The sequence below is a fragment of the Scardinius erythrophthalmus genome (genome assembly GCF_964197995.2).
Source record: "Scardinius erythrophthalmus genome assembly, chromosome: 10".
NCBI classification, from domain to species: Eukaryota; Metazoa; Chordata; class Actinopteri; order Cypriniformes; family Leuciscidae; genus Scardinius; species Scardinius erythrophthalmus.
Genome location: NC_138230.1, coordinates 13,420,718 through 13,440,790, shown reverse-complemented (window position 1 = coordinate 13,440,790; position 20,073 = coordinate 13,420,718). Strand labels below are relative to the sequence as shown.

General features: G+C 35.8%; 1 protein-coding gene across 5 annotated transcripts; it reads right to left on the bottom strand.

Moving 5' to 3' along the window:
• Nucleotides 1-720: 720 nt before the first annotated feature.
• tuft1b (tuftelin 1b) lies at nt 721-19,857 on the bottom strand. 5 transcript variants are annotated; one of them, XM_081376921.1, is made up of 11 exons: nt 19,766-19,857; nt 9,278-9,354; nt 8,166-8,286; nt 8,024-8,089; nt 7,729-7,809; nt 5,230-5,340; nt 4,910-5,130; nt 4,452-4,557; nt 2,810-2,893; nt 2,633-2,724; nt 721-1,535 (listed from the first exon to the last, which is right to left on the bottom strand). In XM_081376921.1, exons 3-11 carry the CDS (start codon nt 8,196-8,198, stop codon nt 1,463-1,465), a joined length of 867 nt encoding a protein of 288 aa, XP_081233047.1. In that variant the 5' UTR covers nt 8,199-8,286; nt 9,278-9,354; nt 19,766-19,857; the 3' UTR covers nt 721-1,462. The 5 variants fall into 5 exon arrangements, with proteins under 5 accessions (XP_081233047.1, XP_081233044.1, XP_081233043.1 ...); XM_081376918.1 differs by having other exon boundaries at nt 7,720-7,809; nt 19,766-19,852; XM_081376917.1 differs by lacking the exon at nt 19,766-19,857 and adding an exon at nt 18,824-19,022 and having other exon boundaries at nt 7,720-7,809.
• Between the last annotated feature and the right edge of the window lie 216 nt (nt 19,858-20,073).

Genomic DNA, 20,073 nt, shown 5'->3' with positions numbered 1-20,073 from the left:
GCTTAATCTAAGCCCTGTCTGTGAAACCAGGCCATAATGTGTTTAAAACAAGCTAATTGTAACACTAGGTTACATTTAGATACATGGTTTACTAACTAATGCTTTTTAAAATGGGACATCAAAAGGTAGCCTACTGTGTTAAAATGTGCCCTAAAACTATTTACCCATGCAATAAAGTATTTGTATACATGAAAGTGTTTGTTGTACATCTAAAATGTTTAGTTGTACATCCCTCAATCATCATTGTATTGTATTGCATTATTGACCCTCTCAAATAAAACTACAGAGATTTGATGTTAAAACTTTGTATTCATAGTGGCTTTACAGGGTTAACGAGCTTTGTTTATTTTTAGCTTCATTTCGTATTTCATTTGAAAGACAGTGACATTTGTTTTAGTGTAACCGTAGTTCACAGTCCCATCGGTAGATGTCACTAGTGGTCCGCGCTGAATGTTCACGAGCTCCAGAAAAGGAAGAGCAGACACCTTTCTTTAACTATGGCAGACACCCACCTCTTATTAACGGGCTGCTTCAGTAATTTCAGCCGACAAAAATATTAATACAATTAGTAATTGCTACCAAAGAATCTCACTGTATGTTTTAAAAATTAATTTCCATTTAAAACACACAAAATTTCTTCAAGTAGCCGACTAAACAAAATGGAGTCGCTCAATTTTACTTTTATAAAAGTAAAAAGTAACACACAGTCTTACACATGTTGCAAGCAGTCTTAAATACGTTTTATTTATTAGCCCTTAAGATAAATACATGTACCAGCTAAATATAATACCAGAGAAATGTGCATAGTAGAACAATTCCATCTACAGCTACACACTTTTTCACATTTAACGAGAGATGGATGGAAGAGTCTAGTACTGAATACAGTAACAAAAAATAGTTCTTCAGAACACAATACAATTACAGTTCCCAATGGGAAAAGACTATGCAAAGTAGTTAAATTCAGAACTGTATATCAGTATATAGTATGTACATACAGTTAGATAAGTAGCACAGAAATATTGTTTGTGTTTTATTATATATGGGAGAAATTTTGGCTTCATCAGATTACTCAAATTGGCTGTCAGCAACAATATTATACAATGGCTGCATTATCAGATTGTAACATGATGAAACAGACATAGTGGCAGATCATTAGGAAATATGAATTTCACCACTTATAAGATCTAATACAATTGATAAAGTAGCTTGAGGAATGAAAATGTAGTGTATGATCTACAAATCCAATATACATGTGACATTACAATTAAAGCGAGACAGAACAGTCCTATATACAAAGTATTGTATTACTTATTTACAAAATCATTGCTAGATATGTACTAAACTGATGGATGTTGCATAAATGTTGGGAGAGAAGGAATGCTTGTTGCCATTTCCACAATGCGTCTCTCACTCACAGTCTCCCTCTCATCGATCAGTAATCTTCATCTTTTTCTCATGTTGTTTAAGACTTGATCTCGACTACTTTGATGAATGGCAGTGACCTGTTTCCTGGGCTTGTTGGCGTCAGAGGTTTGCTATAATACAAAAATGGTAAATACTTTTTTGAATATATAGTCATAGTCAGAATTATCGGCATCCTTGGTAAATATGATAAAAGAAGGCTGTGAAAAATCTGCATTGTTTATCCTTTTAATCTTTCATTAAAAAAATAAATAAAAAAAATCTAACCTTTCATTGAAGTAAAACTAAGAAGTGTGTGTGTGTGGGGGGGGGGGGGTCACATTTTGAAATGTCTGTTGTTTTTTTCTATTACACATTGGCCAAAATTATTGGTACCCCTAGAAATTCTTATGAGTAAAATATATTTAAGGTATATTCATTTACCGTTTTTTACCACACCAGGGTGACTAGAAAGATTAAATTACCCAGACATGACTTCCTGTTTCAGGACAATAATTGAGAAGTTCCTATCATCAGGAAATGTTACGAATCTGCCTGGAAGAGGACGTGTGTCTATAATGTCTTAATGCATGGCGAGAAGGATAATTTGAGTGGCCAAAGACTCTCCAAGGATCAGAAATGAGTTGAGTCTTGGGGTCAGAAAGCCTAAAAAAATATCAAACAGCACCACAAGTTGTTTGGAAGGGTTTCAAGAAAAATCCTTTTGACAGCATCTATTAAAAAATCGTATAATGGGCCATGGTTGGGTCTTTGATCAGGACAATGATCCAAAACAAACATCAAAATCCACACAAAAATGGGTCACTTAGCATGAAAGTAAGGTTCTGCCATGACCATCCCATTCCCCTGACCTGAACCTAGAAAACTGAAGAGGAGAAGCACCAACATGGATCTGGGAATCTGAAGGATCTGGAGAGATCTGTATGGAGGAATGATCTCTGATCTTGTCAGGTGTTCTCCAAACTCATTAGGCATGGAGGAGGAGAAGACTCAAGAGCTGTTATCTTGGCAAATGAGGTTGCAAAAAGTATTGAATAAAAGGGTACCATTATTTGTGGCCAATGAGTATTATAGAAAACATTTATTTCATAATGAGATTTCCCTCCCATTTCCAATTGCTTTACTTAGATTCAATCTTAGATTTTAATCCACTTTACACACACACTCACTTTTTTTTTCTTTACATGTGTACATTATAAGAAAGAAATACCTGTAGACAACCTTGGACCCCATGTCTGAGTTATATGGTTTAGGCTCTTGACTGCCCATATAAAAATCCATCCGGTCATGCATCTCTCTATTCTGTAGGTCACATTTGATGTTACAGTCACACAGTGAAAGGCAGGGAAAAAATAAAGAGGTTCTCTGAAAGAACACAGACACTGACCTCAGCTTCAAGGAAAGACACCCTCTCTTTAAGGTCGGCGATCAGTCGGTCTCTTTGCTCCATTACGGTTCGTGAATTTTGCACCTGTTAACATGTACAGTATGGACATATAAATAAATGAATGCAAGCACTAATCACGCTCAAACTGATTTTAAATGTATTCAAGGATTTAGTTAATCAGGAGTCATTATTGAAATAAAAAGTGCATAATCTACAGACATTAAATGGAGCTGGATTAATGAAGCAGAATGCTTTTCTTGCTTTTATTTCATTGTTCATGGGCGAAGCCATTATGTGTAACATGAGATCTAAAGTGCACCGAGGCTGATCAGCACGGAAATGACGGCATCTTTTATTTATGACTGAGGTTGATTTTCACTTCTCATCTCTGAGCAAACACTATAAAACACAACCTGTTTATCACCAATAGAGGATCTTCCTATTTTTTTCTTCCTTTTTTGATCTTTATGAGCATATTTCTTTAATAGCCAATATGACTACCATTTTTACAGTATATATATATATATATATATATATATATATATATATATATATATATATATATATATATATATGCACACATAAATACAGTATATAGTATACACACACAGGGTTTCTGCAGGTTTTATGAAGGTGAATTTAAGATGTTAAGACATTAAGACAAATTAAAGATAAAACATAAACGTAATGTCTAAACATAAACATCTATAGGGAGAAACAATGAGTAGTATTAGCAACATTTCAGAGTTTGAAAATACAACTTTCAACATTTATCCTTTTTTTTTTATTAATTTCACAGATAAAAAGCACCTTGAATCGCTTCCAGCCAATAGAATATTGAAATAACTCTTATTGTTATTTGATCATAATACAAAAAAGTGGTTCTTTCTCAGAATTTGTCTCGTTTTCCAGTACAATTGTCTAAAGATTCTTAAATCAAGATACATTTACTTGAGATGCAAATGTAAATATAGTCTTTAAAAATTTTACAAAATGAAGTGCGTTTATGATTAAAACAAGACCAAATATCTGTCAATGAGTTATGAAAAATTCCCTTTGAATTAAGTCGATTTTTCTGAGCCCATTGCCAAATATTTGTACTTGTTTTAATCATAAATCTTTTTCAAGACTATCTTTACATTTGAATCTCAAGTACAAATATCTGCCAATGGGCTCAGAAAAATCAACCTAATTCAAAGGGAATTTTGACAGACATTTGTTCTTGTTTTAATCAAACTCACTTAATTCTGTTAAATTTTTCAAGACTATATTTACATTTGCATCTCAAGTAAATGTATCAAAGATGTTTAGATATTTGTACTGGAAAACAGGACAAAGATTTTTTTTTTTTTTTTGCAGTGCATGCAACATTTCATGCCATGACTTTATGAAATGAAGACTTTCTGCTCTGATTTAAGAACTTTTTAAGGCCTTAATTTGTGTAAGGGTGAATACGATTTTTTAAGACCCGCAGAAACCCTGATTTAAAATCCAGTCCTCCCCCAAAATGTTCTTTCATTGAATATCCTGTTTCACTTCAAAATACATCAGATTACATAAATAAAATGGTTTGCAAATGCCATTTAATGATTTGTCTCTGATTGGGTGTTTCTCCAAATATCCCATGCACAGGAATTATTACCTGTTCAATCATGTTTCTGATTTTCCTTTGTTGACTTTTGAGCATGTCATCCAAATTATGGTTTTTATTTTTCAGAGTTGCCAGCTCCTTTTTCAGTTGCTCAGACCTGCAGTGCAGAAAACCTGTATGTTTCATGTGTACACACTCACAATGACACTTTTAGTAACACATGTGTGTAACAAAGAAATAACTGCATTTGCAACACAGGGTGAGTCTACTTTCAACGCACAAGAATGAGTCACAGCAAGTCGAATTTCATGTGAGAGGCGTGACATTGAAGGATAGTTTCTATGGCAGCACAAATGCAACTAATAGTTCTAATTAGGCCAGTTTATTGCTTACTAAATTGCAGGTGGAGAATATTTAACGTAGCCAAGGAAACAGTTAAACATATGAGAACAATGCATTATGTATAGAAGAACAGCAGCCATTTGGGTCGCCATAAAAATAGGGCTCACATGTCCTCACTGTCCATTTTCTTCAGTCCTCGCAGTTTCTCGAGTTCAGCCTCACTGGCAGCCAATTTTTCTCGTAGTGTGGCATTTTCCAGCTCCAAACCACCCATACGCTTCTGCATCTCTTCCGCATTTTTGCTCTGTTCCTCTGCCTTGGTTTCTGCCTTCTGCATGTGAGAGTTATGATCCTCTAGAAACCGCCGCTGAAATTCAATGTTTTCTGCCTAATGTAGATTTCAAAATATAAGGTGCTTACTTTAGGAAAGGCAAACCAATATATCACAGTTATATTCATTTGCCTGGCATTTAATTATATTTCTGACCTGTAGTTTCGCTTTCTCCTCCTGGTGTCTCTTCTCCATCTCTTGCAGACGAGTGTACATATGTTTGGTGACTTCTTTTAAGGCTATACAGTTTTTATCATCCTCCTGATCCTGTGCAAACATAAGAAATCATGTTAAAATTGCACCTATATTTAATATATTCATTTTGCACTGTCAACCTTACAAAAAAGTACCATGCTATTACAGTAAAATATACCAGGGAAAAGGCATGGCAATATGAACTTTTGGAACCTTTATCGTAATTTTAATACCATGAATACTTTGTATTACCTTAAAAAAAGAATTGAATACCATAATATATAAATATGGTGATCAAATAAAATAGATTAAAAAAAAGTGTAGCATCATTTGCAGCTGCACTTAGTTTCATATTTTGTATATTATTTTAGTATATTATTTATATGCTTAATATACTATTTAGATTATAGTAATAATAAATAAGGCAAAATATGCCCTTTAACAAAGTCTTGATTTTGTTTTCTGGCGTCTACTAGAATAGGTTTTCATGCTTGAATGTTCAAAAAAACATTATTTTTCACATATTTTACAATATTGCAGCACCTCTCTTCCCAGTCTGTCAGTAACGCACTAGTTGCATCCCAAATGGCGCACTATTCACATATACACTTTGTACTCAACCATGTATGAATTTTATAAGGTTATTTTGTCATTCAACATCGGAGTCTGATGCCCCTCCCCCTCCGCTACGTAATTAAATCTACGACAGTGTCCAACATTCCACGCTTAGTTTTTTCGGTTAATTAAGTACATCATCCGAGTATTTAAAGTGCACTTTTTCTATTTGGAATTTTCAGTGTGAACACACTACTCACACTATTTATACTACAAAACATCATAGAATAGTGCACAAGTACACAAATTGGGACGCACCTTCTGTTTAGTAATAAACTCGGACACACTTGGGTGGACTACTTGACACAGACTCGGATAATAAGAAACAACATAAAATTAAGATAAGACATTAATAAACATCTCCCAGTCAAACTCAATTGGTTAAGGACTTGGACTAGACAAGGTGGACTCTGACCCAACACTACAAAAAGCGCAATGTACTCTGATTGGTAAGCTGGACTGGTGTGTTGTGATTGGTCAACTGCTTTGAGAAGTTTCAACACTCAACTAACACAACTCAATCAGACGACGATGATCAAGGTCTGTTGAGCAGCTGTCTTGTATTTGTATCAGGCGAGATTGGGCAAAAAGTCCACTTGAAAAATTGCTCAATTCCCAAATGATTAATAGTGTAATTAAAAGGAAAGGTGATGTAACACGTGTAAACATGCCTCTGTCCTAACTTTTTTGGAGTGTGTTGCAGCCATTAAAATAAAAATTTGTTTATATTTAACGAATAACAGATTCTTGATTTTACTGCATTTTACAAAATGTGCCAACTTTGCTGTGAAATGGGGTTGCAAATGGAATATTATGAAGTGTACGTTCCCAGAAGAAAACTCAAGACTGCAATCGAGGCGTTTCAGGGAGTTTAGTTACAGTGCTTACTGATGCATACTTTGTGCTTTGTAACTTTGCAGACATTTTTTAATGCTCAAACAGCAACATAACACACTAAAGAAAGATGGAATTTTAAAAAAAGCATAATAGGTCCTCTTTAAATAAAATAAGTAAAAATATCCTCTGTGCGCATGGTGTGTGGATATTATAACTTACATAGGATATTCTTTTAGAATGTTCTTTATACTTAATATATTCTTTTAATTCTTTCTCTACCTTGTAGAAAACACAAGTATTAATTAGTTTTAGAATTATATATTTTATGATAATAATATTATTATTATCATAAATATTATAATAAAATAAAATAGTCTGTGCATGGGAGGCGCTGTAGGTGTGTAAAAGGCAGAATGACAGGTTGTTTACTGAGCAGCCACAAGTTTGGCAATTGCTGCTCCCAAAGGCATCATGTCAAGGGTGTGACTTTTCACAGGCAGAAGCAAAAAGTTAATGTGTGTACGCTCCCAAATCTCAGAACTTCACGGCACATCTACATGAAAACAATTATTTATCGATGTACGTCATCGTATCCTCATTAAAAGGGCTGAACTGTCTCTGTTCCTTCGTCTACATTAACTTTATTATTTGGGAGTCCGTACAGGAGAACAGGATTCCCATTTTCCATCCATTTTCAAACAGGGAGGTTATTCAATTTAGTTTGAAAGTTTTTAGGTACTCGAGACTGAAGGATAAATACCCTTAATGGAGGAAAGGGGCTATTTTTTACCCATAATACAGCATTAAATTCTGTCCAAAACAACTGAAATGTGATACACTGAGTGGACTGAATGTTTTCGTTCTCTTTCTATAGGAGTGTCTCTGTTTGTTTGCTTTTGTAAGGAGCCTATACATTCTTGCGGTATAGGTGTGTATTTATAATGGTGCGTATTTATAATGGTGCAAATGAATAATCTTTGTATATGACAAATAGTTTACCTGACTTACAGAGTGAGATCCGTTCAAAAACCCATTGGAGCCATTGGCTTTGCTAACAAGCACGTCAACTTTAAAGCCATTAGATGGAATCTAGGGCACAAAACAGATTATTTTACAAATGAGACCACTCAGCCAAGTAATTTGAAGAAATCTGCAAAGCATTTCAAAGCCGATGGGAAAAAACACCAGAAATACAGTGTAGCAACTAAGGAAATAATGGATACCTACTTGAAATATCTAATACTGTGCATGTATACTGATTTTGTGAGATCCTTCAGAACAGGTAAAAATGTCAATTTTGTACCTTATTGTTGTTATTGTTTTGTCTGGCTGCCATTTGCTCCCTCAGAGTCTTCAAGCAGTATCTCACCTGAAGACAAACACACAGAGATTATGAACACATACTCGTTTTTCATGGTTAATGAGCGGGCGGTGACAACACTGACCTCTTGCACCTGTGGAACCTCATCGGTCAACATCTTGACACGTTTCTGCTTCCTGCCAACAGCTGATCCTCTGCTGCGTATTGTGTCCGGTGTGAATTATTTGACACTTCAATTACAATAACTGGAACAGCAAACAAAGACATCAGCACATTCGTTTTGTGCAGAGACTTGCTTTCTAAACCCAGGGAGTCTGGCAGGATTCTGAAGGATGTTTTTGAGTAGGTGTATAATTGGGTGTTTCTTTTTGAATGTGCACTTTTGACCCTGTGGACCTTTATTTGTTGCTTCTGAACTATCAAATGTAAATTTTGTACTCACATTATGCATTCTTTGATGGAAATGACAATGAATTTTTTGGGAATAAAACAGCTGAACCATTTGCCTTGCTAAGGATATCATCATATTTAGTATGTAATGTATCCTTAAGTCAAACAATTATGTTGTATTATAATATTATACATTTTGACATAATTAAAAAAATTACTAATTTATTGGAAATGATGCAAAATAAAAGTATTTTGCTTACTGATGATATTTACCTTAATTTGTCATTGTTGTCTTTATACAACCAGTAATGCACATACAACACATACATAGTGCTGTTCAAAATTTTTTTTTATGTTTTTCAAATAAGTATCTTATGCTCACCAAAGCTGCATTTATTTGATAAAAAATACAGTACATAAACAGTAATATTGTGAAATATTATTACGATTTGAAATAACCATTTTCTATTTTAATATATTTTAAAATGTAATTTATTCCTATGATGCAAAACTGAATTTTCAGCATCATTACTCCTTCAGCGAGCATTCTAATGTGTTCTAGAAATAAGAAACATTTTTATTATTATCAACATTGAAAACAATTGTGCTGCTTAATATTCTGGTGGAAAAAGTGATATTTTCTTCAGGATTTTTTTTGATGAAAGTTCAAAAGAACAGCATTTATTCATCATTTATTCATCAATTTAATGCAACCTTGATGAATAAAATAATACACTTCTTAAAATAAAAAAAGTACTATAGACTATTGAAATGTTTTAAGATTATTTCAATCTTAGTTTCAAAAATTTAATATACTTATCTAAATATGAGAGGAAATGTGTGTACCTGTAAGATCTTCTACGAAGTCTTGGCGATCAAATTCTGGATGTAGTTTTGCAGTGCCAGTGACGCTTGCAATCTTTCTAAGTGGAAACAAAAAAGAGACAAGAATTACATATGGTGTGCAGGATAGATAATTAGAGAAAACGAGACAAGTTTTTAATAGACACTGGAACAAACTGGCAATTAGACACAATAAAAGCCCAATTATACTTATGTAATTTCCACAGAAAACAGCATAATGCATAATGAGCATAATGCATAATGAGCATAATGGGAACATGTATACCTTTATTTCTATGACAAATCAAAATCCTTCTTTAAGGCTATGTGAATGAAAGATGGAGAAGTGAAAGCTCAAAAAAAAGAAAAAAAAAACTCATTACATTACATAATTCAGGAGTTAATCTAGAGATTTAAAGATGATGTAATGTTTTCTGTGATAAATCGCTTTATGATATCCTAGCTTAATATGTAGAGACAAGTATAAGTACGCTATAAGTGGGTGGATTTCCCTGAAAAAGTGTAAACACAATGACTGTGTTGCTATTAAAATGTTGATGAATTTATCGGATCATCCAAACCAGCCCGACACAGCGGCAATGGCTCAACCTAACAGTCAGTGTTTGAAAATAGTCATTTGTGCAATTCTCAGTACAATTGCTTGGGTTGGCTTGGTTAGTTGGGGTTTATAAGGCACTTAATATTCAGTAATATTATTGATTTGACTGCACTGACACTATCGGATGAGAACAAAACATAGCTGACTCTAAATTGAATATTAGATGAAGTTTGCATCACTGATCGTTATTTTCTTGTTTATCACTGTGAATCTGCTTTGACGCAATCTGTATTGTAATGAAGCACTAAATAAATAAAGGTGACATGACAAACTGGTTTCCCTTTCAAAATGACAAAACCCATTTATAAATCATGACAAAGCATTTACAATCGCAAACAAAGTTCTACTAACCTATTCAACCTGTGGTTTACTATAAATCGACTTGTTCCTTCAGACAACCGAGTAACATCCGCTTCATACACCAGAGAGGAAGTGATTACACCTAACCGAGATGTCAACATGTCTATGCAGGAGAACAGGAGAAGAAAAGATTTTGATCCTCTGGGATCGGACCACAGACAGTGGAAAGAGATATTGAATAAGAGTGAGATCACTCGCACAGGCTGCTGATTCACCCCATTGCCAGTTACACCAGATACCAGTGAAGGGTGGAGGCACGATAGAGAGCGTCTGTGTCAACAGATGGTGAGCCTTCTATGGAAGTCAACTATAAGAGGTGTAGGTGGCTTTACCTGGTTAGTATGAGCTGCCTCAGAGTTTAATGCTAATGGTTCTTAAAGAGATAAGAACACAGTTTGTGGATTAGCGTCTATGTGCCATGATTATGCTAGTGTGTCACCCCAGTGTGTGAAATACCACAAATGTTAAACACACAACATGAATGCAATAACACACTACAGGACAAAGTAAATGATCTGCTGGTCAGGTAAATCAAAGATATATCTGATAGAACTAGCTAACAGCATTTCATTAAAACAAACGTAAAAAAAAAAGGTGCCCTAGAATGTGTTGAAATAATATTTTCATTTTGTCTCTGATATCTACATAGAGATTTCTACTTTAAATAAATGCTGTTCTTTTGAATCAAAGAATTAGATTGATCAAAGAATCCTGAAAAAAAAAAAATAATCACAAATTCCAAAAAAATATTAAGCAGCACAACTGTGAGCACCAAAATGAGCACCAAATCAGAATATTGGAATTATTTTTTAAGGATATTAGAATGATTTCTGAAGGATCATGTGACACTGAAGAGTAATGGTGCTGAAAAATGTTTGAGATTTTTTGAAGCTTTGCATCACAGGAATAAATTACATTTAAAAAAAAAATTTAAATAGAACAAGTTATTTCAAATTGTAAAGAATTTCACACTGTTTTACTGGATTTTTAATCAAATACATGCAGTCTTGGTAAACATATACTTCTTTCAAAAGCATTACCAATTATTTATAATATACACTTTTATTTGCCATTTTATTGTAAAAAAAATATTTAAAATGACATAAATGTGTCAAGAAGTCTGCTACACTTTACTACACACTACATAAATAAAAAAAATGTTTGTTTAGAAAACAAAAGCTTTGCTATGGAAGCTTGTTTCCGCCACAGAATAAAACATTTTAAAGGATAATTGCGACTTTTTATCTCACAATTGCGAGTTTACATCTCGCAATTCTGACTTTATTTCTCAGAATTGCGAGATATAAAGTCAGGATTGCGTGAAATAAAGTCACAATTGCGTGTTATAAAGTCAGAATTGCGAGATATAAAGTCAGAATTGCGTGAAATAAAGTCGTAATTGCGTGTTATAAACTCAGATTGCGAGATATAAAGTCAGAATTGCGTGAAATAAAGTCGCAATTGTGTGAAATAAAGTCGCAATTGCGTGTTATAAAGTCGCAATTGCGTGTTATAAAGTCAGAATTGCGAGATATAAAGTCAGAATTGCGTGTTATAAAGTCAGAATTCTGACTTTTTTTTCCTCGCAATTGCGACTTTATATCACGCAATCCTGACTTTATATCTCGCAATTCTGACATCTTTTCTCAGAATTGTGAGATATAAACTCACAATTGTGAGATATAAACTCACAATTGTGAGATATAAACTCACAATTGTGAGATATAAACTCACAATTGTGAGATATAAAGTCCAATTCTAAGGGGAAAAAAGACAGACTTTTTTTTTTTTAACTACAGAATAGTTTATATCTCACAATTCTGACTTTATAACACGCAATTGCGACTTTATATCGTGCAATTCTGACTTTATATCTCCCAATTGCGACTTTATTTCTCAGAATTGCAACTTTATTTCTCAGAATTGCGACTTTATATCTCGCAATTACGACTTTATATCTCGCAATTGCGACTTTATTTCTCAGAATTGCGACTTTATTTCTCACAATTCTGACTTCATTTCTCGCAATTCTGAGAAAAAAAGTCAAAATTCTGACTTGATCGCAATTGTGAGAAAAAGGGGCATTTGCTTTGGGAGAAAAAAAAGTATCTGATAAACAATAAAATGTTTATGGTTTATTTTTTACATTTATAAAAAATAAGTGATTTACTTTTACTTTGCTCCCATACAATTTAAGAGCCTACACAACACTTTAACCACTTACGTAAGTTTTGCAGTGTACCGTTCTTATCATGAATCATGATTAATTTTTGAGTCACCTGCCTTGATTTTCTAGGACTTTCATTTCTGTCATATGTAAACCAGCCTGTTTTCACCTGTCTTCTATATTTCTGTGTACACACACACACACACACACACACACGTTGCAGCACACGTGTGCATATAAAGTGCATATTGAGCTGAAAATCATCATCCCTGTGATGTTTTATCCTTGCAGGCAGAGCGAAGGGGACGTGCGCAAGAGAAAGAACAACAGCCTCGGGGGGGAATCTGCAAACTGACACACCAAGCACAGCAATTTAGAAATAGAACACGCTAATGTGGCAACAAAAAAAAAAAAAAAACATTCAGCCCGACAATCAACAGAAAAAAGTGCATTCTGGGGTTTTAAAGGAGTTTTAAAGGAGCGCAGCCACACCCTGTGAACTTCACGACCAAGACTTAATGTTCTCTTATTGAGCTCTCACACCCTTCACATTAACTCGCATCGGTCATGCAGCACTTTGCATTTACCGCCATAATTACCTTAATTGTTTGTAGCCTAATGTTTTTTTCTTGGTGCCATTAGATTGATGTCCTTTTATGAATGGTTTATACATTGAGACACACCAGACAGGCTCCTATTTGCATATATAAGCAGTTTCAGGTATTTGACCTGAAATTGCTGCAATGCAGAATTGCCCAGCTTCTACCCTATAGTCTACATTCACTGACAGCTCATTTAAAAAAAAAAAAAAAGTAATTCACAAAATAACCATTCCGAAGGGTGAAGAAAACAGAATGAACTTTCAAACAGACTCTTTGTACTGAATCCAACCTCCAGGCTTCATTCCACAGCGTGTACGATAGACTTCAAAGCATTAAATCAGTCCGGAGGTGTCTCATTACCTGAGCCAGGACAGAGAAAGCACTTGTAGTTTGCTTTGGAAAACCTGGCCAGGCTAGGTTAAAACTGCCTAAGTGCCTGGAACTTGTTTACTGTAAATGCATGGATGCTTTAAGTGATAAAAGAACTATACACAAGTGATCTGAACACAAGGTCAAGTATGAATGGAGAGTATAATGTGAGCCTGTCGGAAATATAATTATGACTACTGCAAAGAACTCAAAAGATCTAAGACGAGATGCCTCTCATTTTTTACACTTTTCATTTCGATCTTTGCATACAGAAGATAATTCGGTCTTATGTGCTGTTTCAAGTTCTAATCATGAGGAATTTGCTAGAAGCGTACTGTATGCAATTGCTGTTCATTTTTGTACAAGCATGTCTGGCACATCTGCTTGAGAGACTTAACAGTTAACAGACCAGAAACAGATTGATGGTACTAAAAAAAGTCTGAGAGTAGTGCTGGGCGGTTTACCGGTTCATACCGAATACCGGTGTTTATTTTTGTTACGATGTGAATTTTTAATAAACCGCAATACCGGTGTATGTCGCTTTAATCGGAACGCGGCGCTGCGCGACACAGTCTCACCCCTGGGCCGGTGACACACTGGATGCGTGGCGTGAGCGTGGCGTTTCTGTTGCGTGTCAGCTGCGTGGCGGCTGCGTCGCGTTTTCCATGTCTTTGCACACCAGAAGCGTGTCTGACGCGGCGCTGCTGCTGCTAGGTGACATATTGGTGACATGGGGAGAGAGTTGTGGAAGGCCTATACTTCATGTTAAACATAAATATATAGCAGCAAAGACAACGTCGGCAGTGTTGACGGCAATATAGACTATAGAACATTTCGTTCTGTATTGACAGGTGCAGTATTTGAAAATCGATAATATTTTTTTAAATTGCATTTATATTTGCATTTATGTCAAACCCTAGACACTTTCAAACATCAAAATGACATTTATTAATATGTATTCGTGTCAAAATGTCATATAAACATCTTTTCCTATTCAATTTTGCCTGGAAACGCTTCCAAGACGCTTGCGTGTCGCGTGAAAAATAGGCGTCGGTTCTATTTCTAGCAGGCACGCGTTTTCCGCGCGGCTCGAGCCGCGCCTGAGACGCGCGTGTCACGCACGCAGTGTGCAAGCTCTAACCTGTTAACATGGGAGCCGAAATAAAAACGGACACGCCACGCAGCTGAGACGCTTACGCCACGCATCCAGTGTGTCACCGGCCTTACAGCTGCGACAAGGTTTTATTCCGTCCTCCACGCGGTGCGTCAAAATAGACTAGGCGCCTATATTTAGCGAAGCGGCGCGGAGAAGCTTCGATCTGAAACACAAGCATTGACTAGAATGGGCACGAGACGTGTGGGGGTGAGAGTGTCTTTTTTCTCGCGGCGCGCGTGTTTTTATACTGTATTAACGTATCTGAAGTGAACTGACGGTCTTTAGAAAAGTTTCTTTGTTATTACGATTGAATCTTTCTTTATCTTTCCTGATAAAGCAGTGTTTATGAGCGTTGCTGCTTTGTGTACAGCCGTTACCGGGGAAACCACTGTTTCTGCCGCTCCAAAAGCGCGTCCTGCTGGCACCTCTTTGTAAACAGCCTTGCAAACCTGTATTATTAATATTAGTGTGGATTTTTTCTATAATATTCACTCATGACAATAAAATAGGGCATTATAAGTAAATCTACTGCAGTATTTCCTCTCTCACTCAGTAGAAAATGTGGTTAACACCCATCATGCTTGAAAAAAAAAAAAAACGGTAAAAACCGTGAAACCGGTATAATTTAGAACCGTGATGTTGATTTTTGGTCAAACCGCCCAGCACTATCTGAGAGCACACTAAAAATCTGGGAATCGAAATTAATTTAAGGGTACGTTTACACGAAAATGATTTACTAAAAACTGACAAGTTTTCCTTTGCATTTTTCGCGTACAGACGACATTGTCAATGAACCTTGTTCACACAAATCCGCGAAAGCGACTAAAAATGCTGTATTATTCTTCCAGGCCAGTAGTTGGCGATGTCACTTTGTAAAGAAATACTATGCAGAGATAATAATAGTATTGTTTTCAAAAAGTTTGCATTGTCAGGCCCCCAATCGTTAACACAACAACGATATGCTTAAAATGGAAACGTTTTTTCTTTGGGTTTTCCGCAAACAGACATTGTCAAAACGATACCCATTCACACGGATCCGCAAATACGACTAAAAACGCTGTATTCTGCTGCCAGGCCATTAGATGGCGATGAAACACTATAGATTGAACACGTAATTAGCATGTGCATGGCGTCATCGTCTTCAGAGTTTCGTGTTTTTGTTGTTTACAGGCAGGGGCGTAGTTTGTGGGGGGGTTGGGGGGAGATAACCCCCCCAATATTTAAATCTATGCATTACAACCCCCCCGATATTTATACCATGATCACATGAAAAATATGCAGACCCAAACTTCAACCCCCCCAATGTTCAAACCAAATCTACGCCCTTGTTTACAGGTACCCAAAACGCCGTTGTCGTGTAAATGAACGCCCAAAAAGCATAACAAGTTTTACATTCTTAGTTGAAACCGGTGTTGTGTAAACAGTCCCTTAAACTCACCACCAGCCGTAACATGGAACAAAGCTAGACAAAGGAACAATGAAACATGAGGGCTATTTATACACCAAGAATAATGAGCAACAAGAAACACCTGAACCTAATGAAACAATGAACCAATCAAAAAGTGACACAAGGAACAAAGAACCAATGAAAACAAGACACATAACAAACCAGGAACATGACTGATAATATATATATATATATATATATATTTTTTTAAATGCTAAATATATAGAAGTCTCAAACCTTTGGAACCCAATTGTATAAAGATAAAGATGTAGGGCTGCCCCCGACTAAAGATTTTTCTGGTCGACTAGTAGTTGTTAATTTAAGCGAATAGTCGGCTAACAGCACATTTTTGTGACACTCTTCATCAAAGAAGTGCACGGAAACCGAGACGAAGAAAACGCATTCTGTTTGTTATCTTTATTTTACAAAAGCAAAAGTTTTGTTGTTGAGTGAAAGTTTCGAATTATGTATGACTCTTATTTCTATGACCAAAAATGACGCCGTATTTTAAGTTCTTTTGGACTTGAACACTTGGACAAACTAACATTAGGCTACTATACTTGCATATTTCAAAAGATAAGCCATATTTGAGATCGGTGAATGATAGACGAACATTTGGATTTCCTGCTCGACAAATGGACCAGCCGTGTTAATGATCAGTCCGTCACGGACTGCGTGACTTCGCCACTTCTTTTGGAGGTTTTTTTTCTACAACTACACGACTAATTAAAATTTGGTCGACCAAGCCTCGTTTAGTTGACTAATGTTTAGTTGTCTAGTGGGGCAGCCCTACATAAATCCTTCAGAAGTGGTTGGTATAATTAAAGGTTTGACAAGTTAAACTATTAGATTTCACTTAGCAAACATGTACAGACACACGCACATATCCATACACCCTTCAGGTGCGGAACAGGAGTTTGCAGAAGGTGCTGAGTGCACATTCATCCATTCAGTAAAAACCAGGAATATCTGCTGATCTCAGTGGACCCCCAATAGCAGCCTTCTGCAAACAAGTGGAAATGCAGTCAGCCCGATTACACTTGTACTTACTTCTGCATCATGCCGTCATCTCCTGCTGATATGAATCTCGTTAAGCCTTCTTATATGCAAAACTTGTTCAGTCTTGTTAAATCAGAATGTTTATATTGCTGTTGTTGTTGTTGCACAACTTTATTGCTGGTAATGACAGACTTGTTCATGTATTGACACTGATCCAAAAACAACAAAAGCTGAACATTTAAGTGGAGACGCAAATGATTTTGTTTCATTTCCCTGCAGCTTTCTGTCAATGCCCAAGGCTGACAAGTCTGCCCTAAGGTCTTGTGCTGAAAATTCCTTTCTATATTTACATATTTCCAAAGTATCAAAGGTTTAGAGTATCAGAATGGTGCAACAAAAATGCAAATCAAAATCGCCACGGTTATACTGTAGAAATCTCATTTTTTGTACTATAATACTCCAATATTTTCAAGAAGAATCAATCACAAAGATTACGAACATCATGAAGGTGAGCTATTTTTTAGTGAACTAGCCTATATATTCTGAATCATTCTATGAAATTGCCTACCACAAGCTGTACTTCACTGAATAGTACCTCAAACCATACAAATGCAATGTAAAAAACAAAAAACAGATTTGTTCATTGTAAGATTGGCAAATGTTTTGGCCACTTGCCTTTGACAGAGACCTGCCAAATTTCCACATACGTGACATATTAATAGATAAATAGAGACATATTCTCCTTGCATGTGAATTTGTATTGACATTAAGATGACTGCTAGATTTCACACACACACATGCATCTTATTTTGAAAGGCTACATGCCATGCATCATCGAAGGCATAGAAAGATGCTCAAAAAAACATATAGGTGAGACTATCAACAATCTCATTTATCATTTTGATCGAGGGGGAATGACCTCATCTCGCCCCCAAGAGCCACTGTGAATCATTTGTGCCAAGACATTATCTCACAGAAGAGGACTCAGTGAGTCAGCAAAGCACATAAACTTAGATAATAGTCAGAATGGGTCAAATTTCTAAGCTGAAATCAGTCATCTTAAACTGTTATCTTTTAATGTGAAATTATGCATAAATGTTGGTGCTCTGTACAACAACCTGTAGAATTTGCTAGAAGGAAATCTGCTTTTGATATTCAAATTGTTTCAAATATATATTTACATATTTTACCTAAAGCTTTAAGCAAATGTAGCCTAAATTTGTATTCATAAAGCATTGCACTGTCAAACATAGTAAAGTGTGTTTGAAATGGTTTGCATAGAGATGGGCATTAAGAGCCAATGAGTCAGCATGTGATATTGCCCACACAGACAGCATCTGATATGATACAGTATCACCAAACCATATCAGAACAGAAAGTCGGTCATAAAGTTAAGTGCTTAGTAGTTGGTGCACTAAAAATCACAGACATATAATCACTGAATATAGCCTACACTCAACAACACAACAGTAAACACATGTTATGAATATAATTACATGGGGAACTCGCTGTCCTATCGCTACACTTATTGGTTAGGATGGAACGCAGAGAAGCCACAAACATTTTTGTGTGACACTCTAAAAATGTAATGTTGAGTGTTATAAAAACTTTTTACCAGAAATAATTCGATACCACTAGTAAGTCACAGCGTTGAAATAAACTATTACAACCGAACTCGTTACTCTCACGACTGAAAAGCTTCAGTCATCGGAATTTCCCAATTGATTGAGAAAGTAATATAACATTTAATACAATTCTTTAAAATCTCCATATGTAATAGTTTAGTATAGCGTTCAACAATACACATAAATATGAAAAAAGGCGACTTACCTTGCCGAAGCCTGTCAGACTGTCCGCTCTACTCTGCATGTGTTGTATTGTGTGTGTTCTCACATGAGAAAGCTGTGTTGTGTTCCTGTATAAGGCAGTGTGAGTGACATCAGAGGACCAGCCCTGATACCGTCTCTCTACAGCGCTCCCCATAGGACGACTCACACAACTACAAATGTCTCCAAGGAAGACGTTTTTTCTAGAAATAAATTAGTAAATAGTCGTAAACAAATATATGAATTGTACTTTTGAAATATGTTTAAATCATGTACATTAATGTGAGGTCAGCAGGCATATGAACAGACTAATAAAGGCACATTTATTTTACATCAACGCTCTATTGTTCTTCACACAACAAAAAGTTTGAGCTTGACTGGGCCGCTGTAACACCTTGATTCTTTTCTTTTTCAGCCATTCTGTTGTAGATTTGCTGGTGTTCTTGGGATCATTGTCTGTTGCATGACCCAATTTTGGACAAGCTTTAGCTGTCGGACACGGCTTCACGTTAGTTTGGATTTGCCAAATGTGGCACAGTGCATTATGATCAAACATCTCCATTTTGGTCTCGTCTGTCCAAAGGACATTTTTCCAGAAGTCTTGTGGTTTGTTCAGATGCAACTTGGCAAACCTAAACAGTGCTGCCATGTTCTTTTTAGAGAGAAGAAGCTTTCTCCAACCCTTCCAAACATGTCATACTTGACCCATTTAATTGTACTGCCATGTACTTTAACATTTAACATGCTATCTGAGGCCTGTATGAGATGTAGCTCTCGTTTTTTTGCATTGCACAGTCTGACATTTGGGTGAATTTGCTGGGACGTCCAGTCCTGGGAAGATTTGCAAATGTCTTGAATATTTTACACTTGTGAATAATCTTCCTCACTGTAGAATACTGGACTTTAAATTGTTTGGATTGTTTGGACATGGCCTTGTAACTCTTACCAGATTGATGGCAGCAACAATTGTTTCTCTGATCATTGCTTATGTCTTTCCTCCTTGGCATTGGGTTAACACACACCTGAATGCTCCAGACCAGCAAACTGACAAATCTTCTATACGTTTATTTGATTAGCAGCACCTGACTGCTTTTAATGGCAGCAGGAAGTGTGTACTTAGTTTTCACACATGGCTTCTCTATTTTGTCCTAGTTTTTGTTAAATAAATAATGACTCAATCTATGTCATGTGTTGTTGTTCATCTGAGGTTGTATTTACCTAATTGTAAGACCAAGGACCAGAAGGTTTTTTTTT

Excerpts from the sequence above, each read along its gene's own strand:
- tuft1b (XM_081376918.1), bottom strand. The coding sequence starts at position 8,198 with ATGTTGACCGATGAGGTTCCACAGGTGCAAGAG. Across the intron at positions 5,341-7,719 it reads GATCTCACTCTGTAAGTCAG|GATCAGGAGGATGATAAAAA; the intron begins GTAAACTATTTG and ends ATGTTTGCACAG. Across the intron at positions 5,131-5,229 it reads AGGAGAAAGCGAAACTACAG|GCAGAAAACATTGAATTTCA; the intron begins GTCAGAAATATA and ends AATCTACATTAG.